Below are 24,671 nucleotides of genomic sequence, written 5' to 3'. Positions count from 1 at the left end.
AATACACCAACAATGGTTCTACAATATCAAGGTCGTATCTAAGGAGCTACTAGCTATCCGTAACGATACACCGCCGGTAGGTTCCACTGCTCACATGTCCAATCGTTCTGCTGTTAGGTTCACCTCATGTTCTGATACTAATTACGTTAAGTCCACACACACTTGCTAAGGTTCACACGCTTCTCGTTACTGCTGCACACTACGTTAGATTCACACTTTCACTTGTTCACTTTGCACTTCACGTGTTTAGGTTTCGCACTGCTGCTGCTTGCGCCTTTCACAATATATACTCAGAGTGATTTCTAGAGCGCAACCGAATCTCTTGTCCGGAATCAATGCGCTGGCCAAGGGCATGTCTCAACTTGTCCGGACTCGTCTTTGAACTTGTCTGGGGGGCGCGACTGTTGGCGCCGTCAATGCCAAGGGCGTTGTCCAATGAGGAAAGCGAATAATGCTATGATTCAAACGGAGGCTTAAAGGTATATAGCTTATACATATAAATAATATACAAGTTATATAAAATAATAAACGTAGATTCTCAGTGTTAATCTGGCCCTTCAGAACAGTATGGTTCTCTGCGCTCTGCGCTGGTTTAAAGTACAGTAAATGGATATATGGTTCTCTGCGCTCTGTGCTGGTTTAAAGTACAGTAAATGGATATATGGTTCTCTGCGCTCTGCGCTGGTTTAAAGTACAGTAAATGGATATATGGTTCTCCACGCTCTGCACTGGTTTAAAGTACAGTAAATGGATAGACTGTATGGTTCTCTGCGCTGTGCGCTGGTTTAAAGTATAGTAAATGGATATATGGTTCTCCGCGCTCTGCACTGGTTTAAAGTACAGTAAATGGATATATGGTTCTCCGCGCTCTGCACTGGTTTAAAGTACAGTAAATGGATATATGGTTCTCCGCGCTCTGCACTGGTTTAAAGTACAGTAAATGGATATATGGTTCTCCGCGCCCTGCACTGGTTTAAAGTACAGTAAATGTGTAACTTAAATGAACCATGTCAGTGTTTGTGTTCTTCAAGTGAACGCTGCCGTGCTTCCTCTCCACTAGGGACCTGGTGCCCGACACTGAGGTGGATGCTGACAGCCTGACAGAAGGCCTCACCTACATCTTCAGAGTAGCAGCAGAGAACCAAGCTGGACCAGGGAAGTTCAGTGCCCCCACCGACCCCAGGACTGCCGAGGCTCGCATCTGTAAGTCACCAGGGACCAGAACCAGAACCCTACACTTCATTACTAGTACAATTCATTCAGGCAAGGTCTGCCAACGTGGCTAGTACTGGGGTGACTGCACAGCATGCGCAATAACATTACAGCAAACTGACACCACCGGCGATAGATAGATAAATGTCTGTGCGTGTACTGTGTAGTAAGAACTCTGTGTAGTAAGATCTCTGAGTGATGATGTCATAAGATCTATGTGAGTGATGATGTCATAACCATGCCCCCCCAGTACCACCAGGACCTCCTAAAGCCAGGGTGGCCGACACCACTGATCACTCTCTAGAGATAGAATGGGAACCCCCACTCGACAATGGAGGAAATGAAATTCTGGGATACCACGTTGAAAAGGTCAGTAGCTTCACATTTCAAACGAATATGGTGTAATAAAACTACTATAGCAGCTTACTCACTGATTTCAAACGAATATGGTGTAATAAAACTAGTATAGCAGCTTACTCGCTGATTTCAAACGAATATGGTGTAATAAAACTACTATAGCAGCCTACTCACTGATTTCAAACGAATATGGTGTAATAAAACTACTATAGCAGCTTACTCACTGATTTCAAACGAATATGGTGTAATAAAACTAGTATAGCAGCTTACTCGCTGATTTCAAACGAATATGGTGTAATAAAACTACTATAGCAGCTTACTCACTGATTTCAAACGAATATGGTGTAATAAAACTAGTATAGCAGCTTACTCGCTGATTTCAAACGAATATGGTGTAATAAAACTACTATAGCAGCTTACTCACTGATTTCAAACGAATATGGTGTAATAAAACTAGTATAGCAGCCTACTCACTGATTTCAAACGAATATGGTGTAATAAAACTAGTATAGCAGCCTACTTGCTGATTTCAAACGAATATGGTGTAATAAAACTAGTATAGCAGCCTACTCGCTGATTTCAAATGAATATGGTGTAATAAAACTAGTATAGCAGCTTACTCACTGATTTCAAACGAATATGGTGTAATAAAACTAGTATAGCAGCTTACTCGCTGATTTCAAACGAATATGGTGTAATAAAACTACTATAGCAGCTTACTCACTGATTTCAAACGAATATGGTGTAATAAAACTAGTATAGCAGCTTACTCGCTGATTTCAAACGAATATGGTGTAATAAAACTACTATAGCAGCTTACTCACTGATTTCAAACGAATATGGTGTAATAAAACTAGTATAGCAGCTTACTCGCTGATTTCAAACGAATATGGTGTAATAAAACTACTATAGCAGCTTACTCACTGATTTCAAACGAATATGGTGTAATAAAACTAGTATCGCAGCCTACTCGCTGATTTCAAATGAATATGGTGTAATACAACTAGTATAGCAGCCTACTCACTGATTTCAAATGAATATGGTGTAATACAACTAGTATAGCAGCCTACTTGCTGATTTCAAATGAATATGGTGTAATAAAACTAGTATCGCAGCCTACTCGCTGATTTCAAATGAATATGGTGTAATAAAACTAGTATAGCAGCCTACTCGCTGATTTCAAATGAATATGGTGTGATGATTGACCCGTAGTTTAGTCCTGCATTTGGGGAATCCCATTGAGACACAGTGGTTGTTAATTTGATTTTTATTAATGTTATGTTGTCCCAGGCTATGATTGTCAAGGAAGGTGGCAAGGACGTGGCCAAGGAGTGGACCCGGGCAACAGAGCGCCCCGTGCGGACCCTGACCTTCACTGTGTATGGAGTGAGAGACGGAGCCAAGTACATGGTCAAAGTGATCGCCTTCAACTCTGCCGGAGAGGGAACGCCCGGCTTCACAGACTCTGTGATCGTCAAGACCCCGTCTGGTAGGCCAGCTAGATGAAGCCCTGGATGTCTGTCTTGAGAGGTTCTCTCTCTGAACCTTCCTCTCTAAATCTTCCTCTCTGGTTCTGCTCTGTAGAGAAGTTCTCTCTCTGAACCCTCCTCTCTGTAGAGAGGTTCTCTCTCTGAACCCTCCTCTCTGTAGAGAGGTTCTCTCTCTGAACCCTCCTCTCTGTAGAGATGTTCTCTCTCTGAACCCTCCTCTCTGTAGAGATGTTCTCTCTCTGAACCCTCCTCTCTGTAGAGATGTTCTCTCTCTGAACCCTCCTCTCTGTAGAGATGTTCTCTCTCTGAACCCTCCTCTCTGTAGAGATGTTCTCTCTCTGAACCCTCCTCTCTGTAGAGATGTTCTCTCTCTGAACCCTCCTCTCTGTAGAGATGTTCTCTCTCTGAACCCTCCTCTCTGTAGAGATGTTCTCTCTCTGAACCCTCCTCTCTGTAGAGATGTTCTCTCTCTGAACCCTCCTCTCTGTAGAGATGTTCTCTCTCTGAACCCTCCTCTCTGTAGAGATGTTCTCTCTCTGAACCTTCCTCTCTGTAGAGATGTTCTCTCTCTGAACCCTCCTCTCTGTAGAGATGTTCTCTCTCTGAACCCTCCTCTCTGTAGAGATGTTCTCTCTCTGAACCCTCCTCTCTGTAGAGATGTTCTCTCTCTGAACCCTCCTCTCTGTAGAGATGTTCTCTCTCTGAACCCTCCTCTCTGTAGAGATGTTCTCTCTCTGAACCCTCCACTCTGTAGAGATGTTCTCTCTCTGAACCCTCCTCTCTGTAGAGAGGTTCTCTCTCTGAACCCTCCTCTCTGTAGAGATGTTCTCTCTCTGAACCCTCCTCTCTGTAGAGATGTTCTCTCTCTGAACCCTCCTCTCTGTAGAGATGTTCTCTCTCTGAACCCTCCTCTCTGTAGAGAGGTTCTCTCTCTGAACCCTCCTCTCTGTATAGATGTTCTCTCTCTGAACCCTCCTCTCTGTAGAGATGTTCTCTCTCTGAACCTTCCTCTCTGTATAAAGGTTTTCTCTCTGAACCTTCCTCTCTGTTTTTGCTCAATATAAAAGTTCTCTCTCTGAACCTTCCTTTGTGGTTCTACTCTACAGAGTTGCCTTCTATTGATATGGAGCTGTCTGGCGACATAATCATCAGAGCAGGAGAGACCCTCCGTCTTCCCGCTATCGTCCATGGGCGTCCCATGCCCTGCATTGGTTGGACCAAAGAAGGCAAGAAGCTGGAAGCACATGTGGAGATTCTGGAGGATGGCAAAGAGAGCGTCCTCTGCATCCCCAACGTCCAGCGGAAGGACTGTGGCAAATACATCATCTCCGTCGTTAACCCCAGTGGCAAGATGTCTGCTTGGTGCAGAGTCGATGTCGTAGGTGAGTGAGGCTGAGGACTAGCCTGAGGAAATATGGAGAACATGCCTCTTCTGTTCTATTCTATTTGATTCTACAGAATCTAGTTGCTCACATAGGGAGCGTCTCTCTCTTTCTCTGTTTGTCTCTCTCTCTCAGATACTCCTGGAATAGTCAGAGACCTGAGGCCTGTGGTAGTCACCCGCAGGATGATCTACCTGAATTGGGACGAGCCTGAGGACGATGGAGGAAGTGACGTCACAGGCTTCTTGGTGGAGAGGAGGGAATCAAACAGGAGCACCTGGAGACAGCCAATTGAGACGCTCTCCTCCAAGTGCGAGTGTAGTAACGGCATCGTGGAGGGTGTGGAGTATGTGCTCAGAGTCTTCGCCAAGAATAAGTACGGCTTGGGACCCCCCCTGGAGCTGCCCCCGATCATAGCCATGGACGCTCTGGGTGAGCCTGCATGATGGAGTTAGATAGTTGCTCAGCCTGAACATTAGTAAGCCTAATATCCTGAACCCTAATTAGCCTAATATCCTGAACCCTAATTAGCCTAATATCCTGAACCCTAATTAGCCTAATATCCTGAACCCTAATTAGCCTAATATCCTGAAGCCTAGTAAGCCTGCAGTAGTTAGATAGTTGCTCAGCCTGAACCTTAGTAAGCCTAATATCCTGAACCCTAATTAGCCTAATATCCTGAACCCTAATTAGCCTGCAGTAGTTAGATAGTTGCTCAGCCTGAAGACTAGTAAGTCTAATATCCTGAATCTTAGTAAGCTTAATATATTGTATTCAATACAGCTTAAACATGGCATTTAATAAAGCTGAAACGTAGTGTTTAATAAAGCTTAAGCATAGTATTTAATACAGCTGAAACGTAGTGTTTAATAAAGCTTAAACATGGTATTCAATAAAGCTGAAACGTAGTATTCAATAAAGCTGAAACGTAGTGTTTAATACAGCTGAAACGTAGTGTTTAATAAAGCTGAAACATAGTATTTAATACAGCTGAAACGTAGTGTTTAATACAGCTGAAACGTAGTGTTTAATACAGCTGAAACGTAGTGTTTAATACAGCTGAAACATAGTATTTAATACAGCTGAAACGTAGTGTTTAATAAAGCTGAAACATAGTATTTAATACAGCTGAAACGTAGTGTTTAATAAAGCTGAAACATAGTATTTAATACAGCTGAAACATAGTATTTAATACAGCTGAAACATAGTATTTAATAAAGCTGAAACGTAGTATTTAATACAGCTGAAACGTAGTATTTAATACAGCTGAAACGTAGTATTTAATAAAGCTGAAACATAGTATTTAATAAAGATGAAACGTAGTGTTTAATAAAGCTGAAACATAGTATTTAATAAAGCTGAAACGTAGTGTTTAATAAAGTTGAAATGTAGTATTTAATAAAGCTTAAACATAGAATTTAATAAAGCTTAAGCATAGTATTTAATCAAGCTGAAACTTAGTATTCAATGAAACTGAAACATAGTATTTAATAAAGCTGATTGTAAGAGAAGACATGCAGAAGATGTGATATATATATATATTGCCCTCTGAAGCTCTGAATGACATACAGGTATGTCATTTCTATGAATGGCCTCTGACTGACCTCTCACCCCCTCCAGCTACACCTAGCTGCCCAGAGAAGTTCCACTACTCAGAGAGGACTAAGGAATCGGTCACGCTGACCTGGAGGCCTCCCCGTAACGACGGCGGCAGCCCCATCATTGGCTACTTCGTGGAGAAGAGAAGACAGGACAAGGCCTTTGAGCCCTGTAACACAGAGATAGAGATCTCCCCCGACCAGCTCCACATCATGACGGTGAAGGGCCTGGATGAAGACTGGATGTACGAGTTCAGGATCAAGTGCACTAACCTGATAGGAGAGAGCGACTACTCCCTCCCCATGTCCGTCATTGTTGTGGATGATGAAGGTACAGTAGCTGCTGCTCTCACCTCACTTTCATCGTGTTGCCATTATAGTAGTATACATTATAGTAGTTTACTGTACATTATAGTAGTATACATTATAGTAGTTTACTGTACATTATAGTAGTATACATTATAGTAGTTTACTGTACATTATAGTAGTATACATTATAGTAGTTTATTACATGGCGTTTTCACATTCGCCAAAATGCTTGCTTGTGATTGGTCAATAGCGCTCGTCAGGGGTCCGTTATTACTCGATAACGGACCTCTGCCGAACAATAATGACCGCTGTGCGCAGCTGTTCGCAATCAAGCCCACTGACACACTGCATCAGTGCAGCCAATCAGACACACCTGCCGGCTGCACTGACAGCGGAGTGTGTGTGACGATGACAGCGGGAGCGAAAGAACAGAACTGCGTCTGCATTTGATCTCATCTTGTCGATGTCGATGTAAAATGAATTAGGTATATTGTTAGTAAGTTGGCCATGTAATAAGCGGGATAATGTATAGCTATACTCGATCATTGTCGCAAAATAATTGACCTTCACTGACGTTTAAAACACCTTGGCGAGGCGCCTCTGTATTTGAAACTCCGTGTCCGTCAATTATTTTGCGACAATGACCTCGTAGCTATACATTATCCCTTACGTATTATACTCCTGAAAAGAAATTCATGATATAAAGAAAATCTATTTAGAAGTATATACATTTATATATACATTTCTGTAGTGACATAAGAGTAATTCCTCTCTTCTCTCTTCTTCATCTCCTCTCTTCTATCCTCCTCTTCATCTCTTCTCTTGTCCTCTCTTCTCTCCTCCTCTTCCTCTACTCTCTTTTCTTTTCTCTCCTCCTCTTCTTATCCTCTCTTAGTTTACCCTGAGATCCACATGCTGAAACACTTCAAGGGAGACCACATCGCAGTGATGAAGGGCGCGTGCATCGAGATCCCCGCTGACATCCTGGGTCTGCCCATCCCCAAGGTGGAGTGGACTAAAGACGACGTGGTGATTGAAGAGTCCACAGAGGCCCTGAAGGTCGAGACGGTGGAGACTGGCAGACTGAACTGCAAGACCGGCCTGACCATCCCCTGTGCCAACCGCAGAGACAGGGGCACCTACATAGTGTCTGCCACCAACACCATGGGCATAGCCACCCATACCACCACCATCATAGTCATGGGTGAGTCCTACTAGCTAAGATAAGGTAAGATAAAATAAGATACTATGGGCACAGCCACCCATACCACCACCATCATAGTCATGGGTGAGTCCTATTAGCTAAGATAAGGTATGGCAATATAAGATAAGATAACATAGATAAGATATGGCAATATGAGATAAAGTAAGATAACATGGGCTCAGCCAACCACAGTCATGGTGTGAGTGAACCATAACTTATTAGTTAAGCTAAGGTAAGATTCACCTCCATCTAATCCCATCTACTCTACTCTTTTCTCATCTTCTCTTCTCCTCTCCTCCCCCCTCTCTCCTCTTCTCTTTTCCTCTCATCGTCTCTCCTCTCCTCTCTCCTCTTGTCTTCTCCTCTCCTCTTCTCTTCTCCACTCCTCTTCTTTCCTCCTCTCTTCTCCTCCCCCTCTCCCCTCTCCTATTTTCTCCTCTCCTCTGACACCAGACCGCCCCACTCCTCCCAGGAACATTACAATGTCCAACATAAAGGCAGGGTACTGCATGGTCCAGTGGGACGTTCCATTGGAAGATGGTTTCAGTGAGGTGACCCATTACATCTTGGAGAAGAAGGAGGTGTTGCCGGAGGCGCCAGCGGTGGAGGAGGGCGAGGAGGGCCAGGAGGCTCCAGCAGAGGCTCCGTGGGAGGAGGCCTGCAACAGCGTCCTGGAGAAGAAGTTTGGGGTCAGTAGCAGGGAGTTAGCTGATTATGAAATATATGAATGGTGGTGTGGATGGAAAAGGGGGAAAGATAAACACACATTTTCATGATATAGAAACATATAAACATTATATATTAGTGGTCAATATCGAATTTCCGATATCATCACTTCATACTAGCTTACTATCATGATACCAATCACTTCATACTAGCTTACTATCATGATACCAATCACTTCATACTAGCTTACTATCATGATACCAATCACTTCATACTAGCTTACTATCATGATACAAATCACTTCATACTAGCTTACTATCATGATACTAATCACTTCATTATAGCTTACTATCATGATACCAATCACTTCATACTAGCTTACTATCATGATACAAATCACTTCATACTAGCTTACTATCATGATACTAATCACTTCATACTAGCTTACTATCATGATACCAATCACTTCATACTAGCTTACTATCATGATACCAATCACTTCATATTAGCTTACTATAATGATACCAATCACTTCATATTAGCTTACTATCATGATACCAATCACTTCATACTAGCTTACTATCATAATACCAATCACTTCATACTAGCTTACTATCATGATACCAATCACTTCATACTAGCTTACTATCATGATACAAATCACTTCATATTAGCTTACTATCATGATACCAATCACTTCATTATAGCTTACTATCATGATACCAATCACTTCATATTAGCTTACTATCATGATACCAATCACTTCATACTAGCTTACTATCATGATACCAATCACTTCATACTAGCTTACTATCATAATACCAATCACTTCATACTAGTTTACTATCATGATACCAATCACTTCATATTAGCTTACTATCATGATACCAATCACTTCATATTAGCTTACTATCATGATACCAATCACTTCATTATAGCTTACTATCATGATACCAATCACTTCATATTAGCTTACTATCATGATACCAATCACTTCATATTAGCTTACTATCATGATACCAATCACTTCATATTAGCTTACTATCATGATACCAATCACTTCATATTAGCTTACTATCATGATACCAATCACTTCATACTAGCTTACTATCATGATACAAATCACTTCATATTAGCTTACTATCATGATACCAATCACTTCATTATAGCTTACTATCATGATACCAATCACTTCATATTAGCTTACTATCATGATACTAATCACTTCATACTAGCTTACTATCATGATACCAATCACTTCATATTAGCTTACTATCATGATACCAATCACTTCATACTAGCTTACTATCATGATACAAATCACTTCATATTAGCTTACTATCATGATACCAATCACTTCATTATAGCTTACTATCATGATACCAATCACTTCATATTAGCTTACTATCATGATACCAATCACTTCATATTAGATTACTATAATGATACCAATCACTTCATATTAGCTTACTATCATGATACCAATCACTTCATACTAGCTTACTATCATAATACCAATCACTTCATACTAGTTTACTATCATGATACCAATCACTTCATATTAGCTTACTATCATGATACCAATCACTTCATATTAGCTTACTATCATGATACCAATCACTTCATACTAGCTTACTATCATGATACCAATAACTTCATACTAACTTACTCAGAAAGGGGCTAAATATGGCTCCAAAGTGTGTTTCTATTGGACTAAATGTTTGGAGACTGACTCTCTAACCCTCTCCTCCTCTCCCCCCTCCTCTCCCCCCTCCCCTCCCCTCCTCCCCTCCCCTCCTAGGTGTGGAACCTGGAAACCACCAAGACGTACATGTTCCGGGTCAAAGCAGTGAACCATAATGGGATCTCTGACCCCTGCGTCTCAGAGCAGGTCCAGATCATTGATCCTCTCAGTCTACCTGGAGCCCCAGAGAAACCCAAGATCTCTGAATATTCCACCACAACCATGACTGTCGGCTGGGAGCCGCCCAGGGACACCGGAGGCACGAAGATCACCGGCTACTGGCTGGAGAAGAGAGAGAAGGGAACCACCTACTGGTCCAAGGTCAACAAGATCATGGTCACTAAGAGAGGCATGAAGGGCTGGGATTACCAGGTACACTGCCTTTACTAAATACACGAAGGAGGAGAGGAGAGGGAATTAGAAAAGAAGAGATATTTATAAATGTATTTGATTTACTCAGAAAACTGAATTTGAATAAAATAATACAACCAATCAATCAATAAATAAATAAATAAATAATCAAATCAAATAAATCTAAGGCTAATGGCAGTAACTGCACCAATAGTGAAACAGAGACGAATTACTTCAAAATGTACCTCCTGTCTCACTAAAGGTTTTGCTGCTACAAAATGACTAATGTATTTTATAATAATAATAATAATAATAATAATATTTATTTTTTGTGTATTATATGATAATACTATTATTATTGTTAGTGTATTATATAATAGTATTGTTGTTAGTGTATTATAAACGATTATTGCTGTTATATATATTGCCTGACTATGTTAGTGTATTATATAATAATATAGTGTATTCTATAATAACCATATTATTGTTGTTAGTTTATTATATAATAATATAGTGTATTCTATAATAATAATAATAATAATAATAATAATAATAATAATAATAATATTGTTGTTAGTTTATTATATAATAATCTATTTTCCTGTGTTGCTACTTGCACAATTACTTCTGTTTGCCTGGGGGGGCAGGGTTGAGGCCATTTTTAATCATGCTCTTATTTTCCTGTCTTTCTGTCCATCCGCCTGTCTACCTGTCTATCTACCTGTCTATCTACCTGTCTATCTACCTGTCTATCTACCTGTCTGTCTGTCTGTCTGTCTGTCTGTCTGTCTGTCTGTCTGTCTGTCTGTCTGTCTGTCTGTCTGTCTACCAGGCGACACGTCTGTTTGAAGGATTAGAGTACGAGTTCAGAGTAGCAGCCTGTAACTCAGCAGGAATGGGTCCTTTCAGCTCCCCCTCCGACTCCGCCTTCGCCGTGGACCCCATCAGTGAGTAGATATAAGGGTTATAGATAAGATAAATACCTTTATCTATAACACTGTACCTATGAAGACAGAGAGTTTATATGTAACACTGTACCTATAAAGACATAGTTTGTCTATAACACTGTACCTATAAAGACATAGTTTGTCTATAACACTGTACCTATAAAGACATAGTTTGTCTATAACACTACCTATAAAGACATAGTTTGTCTATAACACTGTACCTATAAAGACATAGTTTGTCTATAACACTGTACCTATAAAGACATAGTTTGTCTATAACACTGTACCTATAAAGACATAGTTTGTCTATAACACTGTACCTATAAAGACATAGTTTGTTTATAACACTGTACCTATAAAGACATAGTTTGTCTATAACACTACCTATAAAGACATAGTTTGTCTATAACACTGTACCTATAAAGACATAGTTTGTCTATAACACTGTACCTATAAAGACATAGTTTGTCTATAACACTACCTATAAAGACATAGTTTGTCTATAACACTGTACCTATAAAGACATAGTTTGTTTATAACACTGTACCTATAAAGACATAGTTTGTCTATAACACTACCTATAAAGACATAGTTTGTCTATAACACTGTACCTATAAAGACATAGTTTGTCTATAACACTGTACCTATAAAGACATAGTTTGTCTATAACACTGTACCTATAAAGACATAGTTTGTCTATAACACTGTACCTATAAAGACATAGTTTGTCTATAACACTGTACCTATAAAGACATAGTTTGTCTATAACACTGTACCTATAAAGACAGAGAGTTTATATGTAACACTATAACATGTTGGATGTGTTTAGGTGGTGGGATCAGGGTCATTCTATATGCTTGTTATCTATTTCATGTCATATTTGATTGTCTATAATAGAGTTGTTAGGTCATTAACAGGTCTCTCTCCATGCCTGTCCTTCAGCTTCTCCCAGCATGCCAGCTGCTCCTGTGGTGTCTGACAAGAGCAAGACCACCGTCACCCTGAGCTGGAAGGCCCCAGAGAATGACGGTGGCAGCCCCATCACCGGCTACCTGGTCCAGATCCAGGATGAGGGCACCTCCAAGTGGAATCCCCTCAATGATGCCAAGTGCCTCTGTCCCCAAACCGAATTCACCGTGCCCGGCCTCAGGGAGCGCAAGCGCTACCGCTTCAGGATCATTGCCATCAATGACATCGGAGAGTCCGACCCGAGCCCCCGAACTGAAGACGTGCTGGTGGAGGAGGTCTATGGTGAGATGACTCTAAATCTGTCTCAGATGACCTGTTTAGAATATGAGTTATTAACATAATCTGTCTCCGATTACCTATTTAGAATGTGAGTTATTAACATAATCTGTCTCAGATGACCTGTTTAGAATGAGTTATTAACATAATCTGTCTCCGATTACCTATTTAGAATGTGAGTTATTAACATAATCTGTCTCCGATTACCTATTTAGAATGTGAGTTATTAACATAATCTGTCTCAGATGACCTGTTTAGAATGAGTTATTAACATAATCAGCCATAGCCCCTTTCGTGACTGTGATGCACCGAGTGAATCCACAGTCACTCTCCGCTACGCTGCGACCAGGCTAAAAAGAAACTACCAAGCATGATCGGGGGGCTCGGGGTGGGTCAAAAATATATCAGATATGAATTTCAAAGATACCCAAATGCCTGGTGCGCATGCACGGTGACACCAATGGCGGAAATAGACGGCTCGCTCTGTAAGTACCACTCGTTTTGTAACAATGATTTAAACTGTTTATTAGCAACTCCGAGCTTCCAGACCCCACTGTAAAGCTGTGTTAAACCCATATTGTATGCTGGGTATCTTTGAAATTCATATCTGATATATTTTTGACCCACCCCGAGCCCCCCGATCACGCTTGGTAGTTTCTTTTTAGCCTGGTCGCGGCGTGGCTGAGAGTGACTGTGGATTCACTCGGTGCATCACAGTCACGAAAGGGGCTAAATCAGCCACAGATCAGCAGGATTGGGAGGGTTGCTGTCAAAATGCAATCCATTTAAAATGATTGTTAAACTGCTAAATTAAATCTGCAACAAAATCCATATTACCTCAGTTACACTTTGACAACTTTCACTTACCTCTAGATTTATTTGACAGATTTTCATATTTGTATGACCGTTATATGTTATATAATATAATATTGTATTTTTTCTGATCCTGTTTCAGTTGAGCCAAAGCTCTCCATCGACATGCTGATGGATGACCTGCTCTACGTCAAAGCTGGAGATGCATTCAGGATCCCCGCCATCGTCAAGGGCTTCCCTGTTCCCAAGGTTACCTGGGAGTTTGATGGCAAAGCCAAGAAACACAAGAAGAACAAGCTGCACACGTTGCCTGTTGATTCTGAGGTAGCGGCTGCAGTTAGTGAGGGGAACGCATTGAATAGTTTCTGTTAAATCCTTTGTACCCTGACAATCCCTCAAGCTGATACACATAGATGTACAGTACATGATTAACGTTCTCCTAAAGTGGTGGTCATATTTGAATATGGAACATTTTATGATTACCTCTTGTAATGTTGTTGAGAGATGAACGTGATATTGTGTGTTTTCAGCTTGAGTCTACAGACACCACTTCTGTGGTGACCGTCCCTGTCTCTCTGAGGACCCACTCCGGACGCTACACCATCACAGCCAAGAACAAGAAGGGAACTAAACACATCAACGTTCGAGTTAACGTCCTCGGTACGCTCCACTGGTACACCTCACAACTAGGGATGAGTTCGAATATTCACATTTTCGAATAATCGTGCCAGTCTCTACATTCGATTTTCATGTCAGAGTCAACATTTCTTTTTATATATAATTTTCAAAAAAATATATATTTTTTCTTTTTAAGTGAAGCAAACCATTCTTATTTAATTCATTTTTATATTTAGAGGCAGCCTAATTTTCATAGCCTAATTTCAAGCTCCACTGGTACACCTCACAACAGCTCCACTGGTAGCTACACCTAAATTAAAACAGCCCACATACAATCTTTCAGAAACCTTTTGCATGTGGCATATTTGATACACTATAAGAATATTGATAATGCTCAGGTGTTCCATGTGTGGACGGCATCGAGATATTAGAACATGCTTTATCTCTATGATGGACAGAATAGAGATATAGAACATAGAACATGCTTTATCTCTATAATGGATGGTATAGAGATATAGAACATAGAACATGCTTTATCTCTATGATGGATGGTATAGAGATATAGAACATAGAACATGCTTTATCTCTATGATGGATGGTATAGAGATATAGAACATAGAACATGCTTTATCTCTATGATGGATGATACCTACCCGCCAAATGACCATTCATGCATGTTGATTCACCTAATTCCCACTGAAACAAATGCTAAGGATGATTAGTAGGTATTTAAGTTGGATAGATGGTCTAGACCAGCCATCCCGTCCTCTGCTAGAGGTGTCATACATAGTGTGTTCCTCTCTCCAGACGTCCCTGGGGCTCCTAAGGATTTGAAGGTGACTGATGTCACCAGGGCAACCATGAGGCTGATCTGGAAGCTACCTGACAGCGACGGAGGAGAGAGGATCAAGAGCTACTTCATAGAGAAGAGATCTATTACTGACAAGGCTTGGACCAAGGTACATTCATCTGTCACTAACTAGACCTGGACCAAGGTACATTCATCTGTCACTAACTAGACCTGGACCAAGGTACATTCATCTGTCACTAACTAGACCTGGACCAAGGTACATTCATCTGTCACTAACTAGACCTGGACCAAGGTACATTCATCTGTCACTAACTAGACCTGGACCAAGGTACATTCATCTGTCACTAACTAGACCTGGACCAATGTACATTCATCTGTCACTAACTAGACCTGGACCAAGGTACATTCATCTGTCACTAACTAGACCTGGACCAAGGTACATTCATCTGTCACTAACTAGACCTGGACCAAGGTACATTCATCTGTCACTAACTAGACCTGGACCAATGTACATTCATCTGTCACTAACTAGACCTGGACCAAGGTACATTCATCTGTCACTAACTAGACCTGGACCAAGGTACATTCATCTGTCACTAACTAGACCTGGACCAAGGTACATTCATCTCTCACTAACTAGACCTGGACCAAGGTACATTCATCTGTCACTAACTAGACCTGGACCAAGGTACATTCATCTGTCACTAACTAGACCTGGACCAAGGTACATTAATCTGTCACTAACTAGACCTGGACCAAGGTACATTCATCTGTCACTAACTAGACCTGGACCAAGGTACATTAATCTGTCACTAACTAGACCTGGACCAAGGTACATTAATCTGTCACTAACTAGACCTGGACCAAGGTACATTCATCTCTCACTAACTAGACCTGGACCAAGGTACATTAATCTGTCACTAACTAGACCTGGACCAAGGTACATTCATCTCTCACTAACTAAACCTGGACCTGGATTTGTTATCCTCCAAATAAAGATAAATAACTAACTAACTAACTAACTGTACATCCTGATTTGACCTTCCACTCTACTTTCTGTGTCCTACATCAATGTGAACTACAGTATATAAACCTATATATTACCTGACTGTCGTCTCCAGGTGAACGCGACGTGTGCCAGCCAGGCCTTCGTGGTGCCAGGTCTGCTGGAGGGCCAGGAGTACTTGTTCAGGGTCCGAGCCGAGAACAGACTGGGCTTCGGCCCCTTCACCATCACCTCGGAGCCCATCAAGGCCAGGGACCCCATCTGTAAGACACACACACACACCTCCAGCCACGTTACTGTTTACTTAGATATGTGCTCTTACTCTTTAGTGAAGATACAGAGGTCCAAGTTAACACTACCTACATATAATCCCCAGGGTTCGCACAAGGTCCTTGAAGTGCCTAAAGTGCTTGGAAAAGTAGTGCGTGGAAAAGTACTTGAAAGTTCTTGAATTTCATTTTGCAATGTCTGTGGGAACCCTGAATCCCTTCTATATACCTATTTATACCTGCATATACCCATATAACTCTGTATGATAGCATGTACAATAATGCTGGGTATACCATATACATATATACCGTATATATATACGGTATATATGTATATGGTATACCCAGCATTATTGTACATGCTATCATACAGAGTATATATATTTATTTATTCACATCTGTCTGTATATACCTGCATATAATCCTTTTTACATACCTGTAGAATAGATGCTATATCTATATATCCCTTACCTACTCTTACTAGTTATACCACTGGCCAGTATGAGTTAATACCATAGTGTCTTTATATATTCATCACTGTACATAATAATACTATAACACTGTACATACATCTGATTTGCACTCAGTAGTACTCATTTATATATTTTATATCCAGTTTAATCACCTGTACATTATATATTTCTATTGCACTTTACTGTTACATTTGCACTCTGTGGTTGGATGCCAACCCTCTTTTCGTTGTACTGTAGTTGTACTGTATAATGACAATACATTTGAATCTAATCTAAACATATGTCAAGGTAATACTGTTGGTATGAACATTAGACCATAGACTTTAAAGTTTAAAGGTGCTATAGGTAACATTGAGCCACTAGATGTCCCACTAGAGCAGCAGCATGTCAGCATGTCTCAACTAGCAACATGTGTATCCAATCAGGTGCATTCCATGTGGGGAGATGGGAAGTAGGGAGGGGATACATGCACGCAACATATAAGCAACATTCATTTTGGACCTACCAAAAATGTTTAAACAATGAATTCATGAATCAATTTATTTGGGGGAAAAGCAATACTTTTATTCTGCACCTTGCTAAAAGCTCTGTGGATTCTTTTTTTTGTCTACATAAAGAAATTGATCTAAAGGACCTTTAAGCTTAAAGCTTACCGATTTTCTAACCAAAGGTACCCTCTCATCTCCCTCCTTCAGACGCCCCCGACCCCCCCACCAAGGTTAAAATCAACCTTGTGACTAAGAGCACCGTGACCCTGACCTGGGATGCTCCCAAGAACAATGGAGGTTCACCCATCAAACACTACATCATCGAGCGTCTGAGCTGGGATACCAGCGGCACAGAGAAGGAGACCTGGAAACAGTGTAACAAGAGAGATGTGGAGGAACTCACCTTCATAGTGGAGGATCTGAAAGAGGTATGTAGCTAACTCAAGATAATATAATATGCATATATATATATATTTATATATATATATATATATATATATATATATATATATATATATATATATATATATATATATATATATATATATATATATATATATATATATATATATATATAACGGAACGTAGACCAAATGCGTCCACATTTTTATAGGATTCTATCACATTTTCATAACAATAGCGAATATTACTTACCGTTTTGAGGTTTCTTACAAATTAACAATGCTTTATGTTGTCCTTTATATGCAGATTATCATTAAAATCTTAAATTGTACCATATGTCCCCCTTTAGACAACATATGTAACGCTACCAGCGCACTTTTGTTAAGATAATTAGTTTACCATTCGCGGTCGCTATATTGAGGTCGCAGTAATAGTTTAACGCTGTTCAGATCACGTCGAAGAATAGACGCATCCCAGTGACCTGTGCTAAGGGTCTTGGGAAATGTATTGTTGTAGTTTTCAACATTTTCACCTTTTAATTTTAAACCAATGCTGCCATCTACTGACAACAGAAAGTGTTGTCTATTGTCACCTTGAGAGGCACTTCTGTATACAACGTAGCCCAAAACCCATTCTAGAGATTCCCACTTTTTACTGGGAATGGGGCGTGGCCGTATTTGATCCCAGACAATAAGAGTGGCTGCGATTGGTCACTGTGACGTTATATATATATATCTATATATATATATATATATATATATATATCTCCACGCTCCATTATACTCAATGTATAATATTGAGTTAGCTTTCAGATCCTCCATAATCCTCTATAAATGTTATTACAACACTATGTATATATATATATATATATATATATATATATATATATATATATATATATATATATATATATATATATATATATATATATATATATATATATACATAATGTTGTAATAACATTTATAGAGGATTATGGAGGATCTGAAAGCTAACTCAATATTATACATTGAGTATAATGGAGCGTGGAGTATGAGTTCAAGGTGAAGGCTGTGAATGATATATATATTTGATATTATTCTGCAGGGCGTGGAGTATGAGTTCAAGGTGAAGGCTGTGAATGCAGCTGGTCCTAGCAGATCATCCGCCACCGCCGGCCCATTGGTCATCGTTGACCAGACATGTGAGTGACTGACAGCTGTTTTTGGTTATGGATACACAACATTTCACATTGTTGCCAGCATAATCTTTTTAATTTCATGTTATTCATTCAATAATTAAATGCAAAGTACTTGAACCTATAAAAGGTGTTATTGTACAATAATTACATTATATGTGAAGTACTTGAACCTATAAAAGGTGTTCTTGTACAATAATTACATTATATGTGAAGTACTTGAACCTATAAAAGGTGTTATTGTACAATAATTACATTATATGTGAAGTACTTGAACCTATAAAGGGTGTTCTTGTACAATAATTTCATTATACAGTATGTGAAGTACTTGACCTTCTCTCTCTCTCTCTTTCTCCCTCTCTCTTTCTCCCTCTCTCTGTGTGTGTGTGTGTGTCTCTCTCTCCAGTCGCTCCCACCATCGTGCTGAAGGAGGCGATGGAGGGAGAGGAGGGCAGTGACGTCAGTGTGGTGGGCAAGGTGGCCGGCTGTCCGTTCCCCACCCTCACCTGGCAGAAGGCTTCCCTGGCCAAGCCGGAGGAGAAGACAGCCATCCACTATGATAAACACATCAACAAGCTGGTCACCCATGATAAATGTACCCTGGTGGTTCAGCAGGCTCAGAGAGATGACAGTGCTGTGTACACTCTGACCGCGAGCAACAGCCTGGGAACCGTCTCCAAGGACATCAACCTCAGCATCCTAGGTGACAATAGCAATATACACATGGTGGAAACATAGAAGGGAGGAAACATTTGAGCAATATTTTATTAATATTGGGAAAAGAAAAAACATTTTCTTTTTAATTTGATTAAAGTTAATTATATTTCTTATAATAACGTTATTTCAGTCTTGTCCTCTTGATCATATGAACCCCAGCTATAAAGACCATCACATGCTGACACTATGAAAGAACTGACATGTAGCACCGCTACAATAAAACCCTCTTCTTGTGTCCTGTGCTCAGGTCCCCCTGGCCAGCCCATCGGACCCATCAAATTCACTGAGGTGTTTTCCGAGAGGATCGGCCTGGCATGGGACGCTCCTAAAGACGACGGCGGCTCCAAGATCACTAACTACATCATTGAAAAGCGTGAGGACAACAGGAAGTCCTGGGTGCACGTGTCCAGCGACGTCAAGGAGTGTAAATTTGTGGTGACCAGACTGACTGAGAACCACCTGTATGAGTTCAGAGTCATGGCCCAGAACAAGTTTGGAGTGGGTCTTCCTCTGGACAGCGACCAGGAGAAAGCCAGGAACCTCTTCAGTAAGTCACTATGAGACCTCTCCTCTCCTCTCCTCTCCTCTCCTCTCCTCTCCTCTCCTCTCCTCTCCTCTCCTCTCCTCTCCTCTCCTCTCCTCTTTATCTCCTCTCCTCACCTCTCATCTCTTCTTCCTATACTCTCTTCTTCCTCACCTCTCTTTTATTCTTCCTCTACTCCTCTCCTCTTCTTCTTCTTCTCCTCTCCTCAGCCAGTGTTCACAGTGATTATTGATTGAATACTATTGATTGCTTACTATACCATCATTGACTCGTCTCCAGCTGTGCCCGGCCAGTGTGACAAGCCCACCATCACTGAGGTGTGTCTGGAGTCCATGACGGTGAACTGGGACGAGCCGGAGTATGACGGTGGTTCCTCTGTCATCGGCTACGTCATTGAGAAGAAGGAGACGACCGGCAAGCGCTGGACCCGCGTCGACCGCGAGCTCATCAAAGCCCTGCCCATCGGAAACAACTGGGACGTCCTGGGCCTGCTTGAGGGGGCCGCCTACCAGTTCAGAGTTATGGCCGCAAATGCCGCCGGCTGTGGTTTGCCCAGCGTGCCCTCTGACCCCATCATCTGTAGAGACCCCATCAGTAAGAGACTGGACGACTAAACATAGTTCATTAGTTAGTTAAACACACCCAACATGCCTTCAATTGCTATATTCTACCTTCTGTTGTAAGCAGTATGATAAGATCCTAGATGGACCAGACTTGTATAGTTTCATCCAGCTGTCAAGAGAAATATGGTATATCCAAAACACAGTTAGTTAATATTATCTATATGTATGATAAGAGATAATATTATATATTATCTATATGTATAAGATATACTATTATATGTTATCTATATGTATGATAAGAGATAATATTATATATGATCTATATGTATGATAAGAGGTAATATTATACATCATCTATATGTACAATAAGATCATAATATTATATATGATCTTAACTATAGATCAGGCTGTGGTTTAGATCTTAGACAACATTAAATAAAAGGTTGTGTCTCTTCTGTCTCCCAGCTCCTCCCGGCCCTCCAACTCCCAAGGTGAGCGACTGGTCCAAGTCCACTGTTGATCTGGAATGGATCCCTCCCACCATCGACGGAGGCTCCAAGGTGACCGGCTACTTTGTGGAGTTCAAGGAGGTGAACGTGGAGGAGGATGAGAAGAAAGCCCAGAGGAAGCTGCTCCTCAGTGAGGAGGAGGAGGAGGAGAAGGAACCCGAAGTGGAAGAATGGGAAAAGGTGAAACTGTCATTTATCATTCCTTCTTCAACGGTCATTTATCATTCCTTCTTCAACTGTCATTTATCATTCCTTCTTCAATGGTCATTTATCATTCCTTCTTCAACTGTCATTTATCATTCCTTCTTCAATGGTCATTTATCATTCCTTCTTCAACTGTAATGAAACTACAGAGCTTTTCCAAAACAACATTTACAAACATTACATAAAATCAAAAGATACAAGGGCGGCAAAGTGGCGCAGTGGGCAAGTCGCTCGCCACTAACGCAGGAGATGCTGGGTTCGAACTCAGCTCTCGGCATTGCTTCCGGCTTGGCTGGTCGTTAGGGGGTGGGAAAGCCGGTGGGTGGGGATCGGACGTTGTGGACAGCGACTCCTACAGGTCGGTGGTTGCGCCTGTACCACAGAATCAGGAAGCAACAGGGGCAGCGTGTCCCTCCCACGCGTTACTCCTCGCCGCTGAGAGATCGCGCTGTACAGGTGAAAAGATGCGACGGCTGCCTCCTCGAGTACCGGAGGGGACACGTGATGCAAGACTTCGTCCACATTGCAGCCGGCCTGTGGGAGGCATGGTCTAACAGCGTTCGAGACAGGGGAGGGTAGAATTGGATAATACGAAATTGGGATGGGAGAAAAATAGAAAAATGGGGAGAAAAAGTAGAAAATATCTAAAGATACATAAATAAAAACATTATAAATCATTACCAAATATAATACAGGGCTTTAAGAAAGGGTTTTTACAGGAGTGTATGTTCTGTATCTGAACTCACACTGAGTCTGGAGGAACATGTTTAAACTATCTGAACTCACACTGAGTCTGGAGGAACATGTTTAAACTATCTGAACTCACACTGAGTCTGGAGGAACATGTTTAAACTATCTGAACTCACACTGAGTCTGGAGGAACATGTTTAAACTATCTGAACTCACACTGAGTCTGGAGGAACATGTTTAAACTATCTGAACTCACACTGAGTCTGGAGGAACATGTTTAAACTATCTGAACTCACACTGAGTCTGGAGGAACATGTTTAAACTATCTGAACTCACACTGAGTCTGGAGGAACATGTTTAAACTATCTGAACTCACACTGAGTCTGGAGGAACATGTTTAAACTATCTGAACTCACACTGAGTCTGGAGGAACATGTTTAAACTATCTGAACTCACACTGAGTCTGGAGGAACATGTTTAAACTATCTGAACTCACACTGAGTCTGGAGGAACATGTTTAAACTATCTGAACTCACACTGAGTCTGGAGGAACATGTTTAAACTATCTGAACTCACACTGAGTCTGGAGGAACATGTTTAAACTATCTGAACTCACACTGAGTCTGGAGGAACATGTTTAAACTATCTGAACTCACACTGAGTCTGGAGGAACATGTTTAAACTATCTGAACTCACACTGAGTCTGGAGGAACATGTTTAAACTATCTGAACTCACACTGAGTCTGGAGGAACATGTTTAAACTATCTGAACTCACACTGAGTCTGGAGGAACATGTTTAAACTATCTGAACTCACACTGAGTCTGGAGGAACATGTTTAAACTATCTGAACTCACACTGAGTCTGGAGGAACATGTTTAAACTATCTGAACTCACACTGAGTCTGGAGGAACATGTTTAAACTATCTGAACTCACACTGAGTCTGGAGGAACATGTTTAAACTATCTGAACTCACACTGAGTCTGGAGGAACATGTTTAAACTATCTGAACTCACACTGAGTCTGGAGGAACATGTTTAAACTATCTGAACTCACACTGAGTCTGGAGGAACATGTTTAAACTATCTGAACTCACACTGAGTCTGGAGGAACATGTTTAAACTATCTGAACTCACACTGAGTCTGGAGGAACATGTTTAAACTATCTGAACTCACACTGAGTCTGGAGGAACATGTTTAAACTATCTGAACTCACACTGAGTCTGGAGGAACATGTTTAAACTATCTGAACTCACACTGAGTCTGGAGGAACATGTTTAAACTATCTGAACTCACACTGAGTCTGGAGGAACATGTTTAAACTATCTGAACTCACACTGAGTCTGGAGGAACATGTTTAAACTATCTGAACTCACACTGAGTCTGGAGGAACATGTTTAAACTATCTGAACTCACACTGAGTCTGGAGGAACATGTTTAAACTATCTGAACTCACACTGAGTCTGGAGGAACATGTTTAAACTATCTGAACTCACACTGAGTCTGGAGGAACATGTTTAAACTATCTGAACTCACACTGAGTCTGGAGGAACATGTTTAAACTATCTGAACTCACACTGAGTCTGGAGGAACATGTTTAAACTATCTGAACTCACACTGAGTCTGGAGGAACATGTTTAAACTATCTGAACTCACACTGAGTCTGGAGGAACATGTTTAAACTATCTGAACTCACACTGAGTCTGGAGGAACATGTTTAAACTATCTGAACTCACACTGAGTCTGGAGGAACATGTTTAAACTATCTGAACTCACACTGAGTCTGGAGGAACATGTTTAAACTATCTGAACTCACACTGAGTCTGGAGGAACATGTTTAAACTATCTGAACTCACACTGAGTCTGGAGGAACATGCTGTTAACATGCTGTTTAAAGCTAACTGGCCTGTCAGTTGCTCTTTTAAATATTAGGTTTAGTAGGTACCTGAATAATGTGAGAGTATTAAGTTTAGTAACTGAATGATGTCCTGTGTTCTCCAGGGTAAAGGACAAGGGGTGTATTACATTTAGTAGGTATTAACTGAATAATGCCCTGTGTTCTCCAGGCTAAAGACAAGGAAATCAGAGGAACCAAGTTTGTCCTCGCCGGTCTGAAGGAAGGCGGTGTTTACCTCTTCAGGGTCTGTGCCGTCAATGCTGCCGGAGTTGGAGAGCCAGGACTGGTGTCTGAGGCCATCGAGCTCAAGGACAGAACGAGTAAGAACCAATTATAAATATATATATTCGATATGCTGTAAATATCTATATAATTACTATATGTGTCTCTTAGAGGGGTTTATCATCTCTAATGGTGCTAGAGGTTGTAGACTGGTTACATACAGATCTCTTAGGATATTTCTGTTTGTTGCAGAGGTGAAGAGGGCAGACATTGCTAAAAATGAGACAGATGAGACAGATTTTTCCTCCCTTCTCATCCTCTCCTCTCCTTTCCTCCCTTCTCATCCTCTCCTCTCCTCCTCCCTTCATATCCCCTCCTCTCCTCACTAGTTGCTCCTGAGATGGACCTGGATGCCTCTGTGAAGGAGAAGATCATTGTCCACGCTGGTGCAACCATCCGTATCATTGCTTACATCTCCGGTAAGCCGGCTCCAGAGATCACCTGGACCAGAGACGACAGCCCGGTGCCTACAGAAGCCGTGGTGGAGACAACTGGCATCTCCAACTCCCTGATCATCAAGCAGTGTGTGAGGAAGCACCAGGGCATCTACACCCTCTGTGCCAAGAACGAGGGAGGAGAGAGGAAGAAGGCGGTCATCGTGGAGGTCCTGGGTAAGGGAACCGTACCTTAGTCTCCATGTACCTTAAATAATGGACCCGTCAAGAACATAGAGTCGAACATTTGGTTTAATTTACCTCCACAA

At 41.1% G+C, this 24,671-nt stretch overlaps 1 protein-coding gene across 1 annotated transcript in view; it reads left to right on the top strand.

Annotated features, from left to right (window-relative positions):
* Window positions 1-24,671, top strand: part of LOC311228136 (titin-like) — a gene marked incomplete at its 5' end in the record, with an annotated part of 313,904 nt that overhangs the window by 180,176 nt on the left and 109,057 nt on the right. Inside the window, 23 exons of the mRNA XM_084314051.1 lie at window positions 1,061-1,203; window positions 1,463-1,581; window positions 2,860-3,058; window positions 4,166-4,441; window positions 4,577-4,873; window positions 6,062-6,370; window positions 7,244-7,552; window positions 8,006-8,241; window positions 10,020-10,334; window positions 11,146-11,260; window positions 12,203-12,511; window positions 13,461-13,642; window positions 13,849-13,978; window positions 14,744-14,895; window positions 15,869-16,016; window positions 17,191-17,411; window positions 18,472-18,568; window positions 18,969-19,265; window positions 19,527-19,826; window positions 20,103-20,417; window positions 20,852-21,075; window positions 23,856-24,006; window positions 24,298-24,579. Coding sequence (XP_084170177.1) covers window positions 1,061-1,203; window positions 1,463-1,581; window positions 2,860-3,058; window positions 4,166-4,441; window positions 4,577-4,873; window positions 6,062-6,370; window positions 7,244-7,552; window positions 8,006-8,241; window positions 10,020-10,334; window positions 11,146-11,260; window positions 12,203-12,511; window positions 13,461-13,642; window positions 13,849-13,978; window positions 14,744-14,895; window positions 15,869-16,016; window positions 17,191-17,411; window positions 18,472-18,568; window positions 18,969-19,265; window positions 19,527-19,826; window positions 20,103-20,417; window positions 20,852-21,075; window positions 23,856-24,006; window positions 24,298-24,579 — 5,126 coding nt within the window. The remainder of the gene's footprint in view (window positions 1-1,060; window positions 1,204-1,462; window positions 1,582-2,859; window positions 3,059-4,165; window positions 4,442-4,576; window positions 4,874-6,061; window positions 6,371-7,243; window positions 7,553-8,005; window positions 8,242-10,019; window positions 10,335-11,145; window positions 11,261-12,202; window positions 12,512-13,460; window positions 13,643-13,848; window positions 13,979-14,743; window positions 14,896-15,868; window positions 16,017-17,190; window positions 17,412-18,471; window positions 18,569-18,968; window positions 19,266-19,526; window positions 19,827-20,102; window positions 20,418-20,851; window positions 21,076-23,855; window positions 24,007-24,297; window positions 24,580-24,671) is intronic.

This window comes from Notolepis coatsorum, assembly GCF_963971535.1.
Source record: "Notolepis coatsorum genome assembly, chromosome: 5".
NCBI classification, from domain to species: Eukaryota; Metazoa; Chordata; class Actinopteri; order Aulopiformes; family Paralepididae; genus Notolepis; species Notolepis coatsorum.
This window is presented reverse-complemented; position numbering and strand designations above follow the sequence as displayed.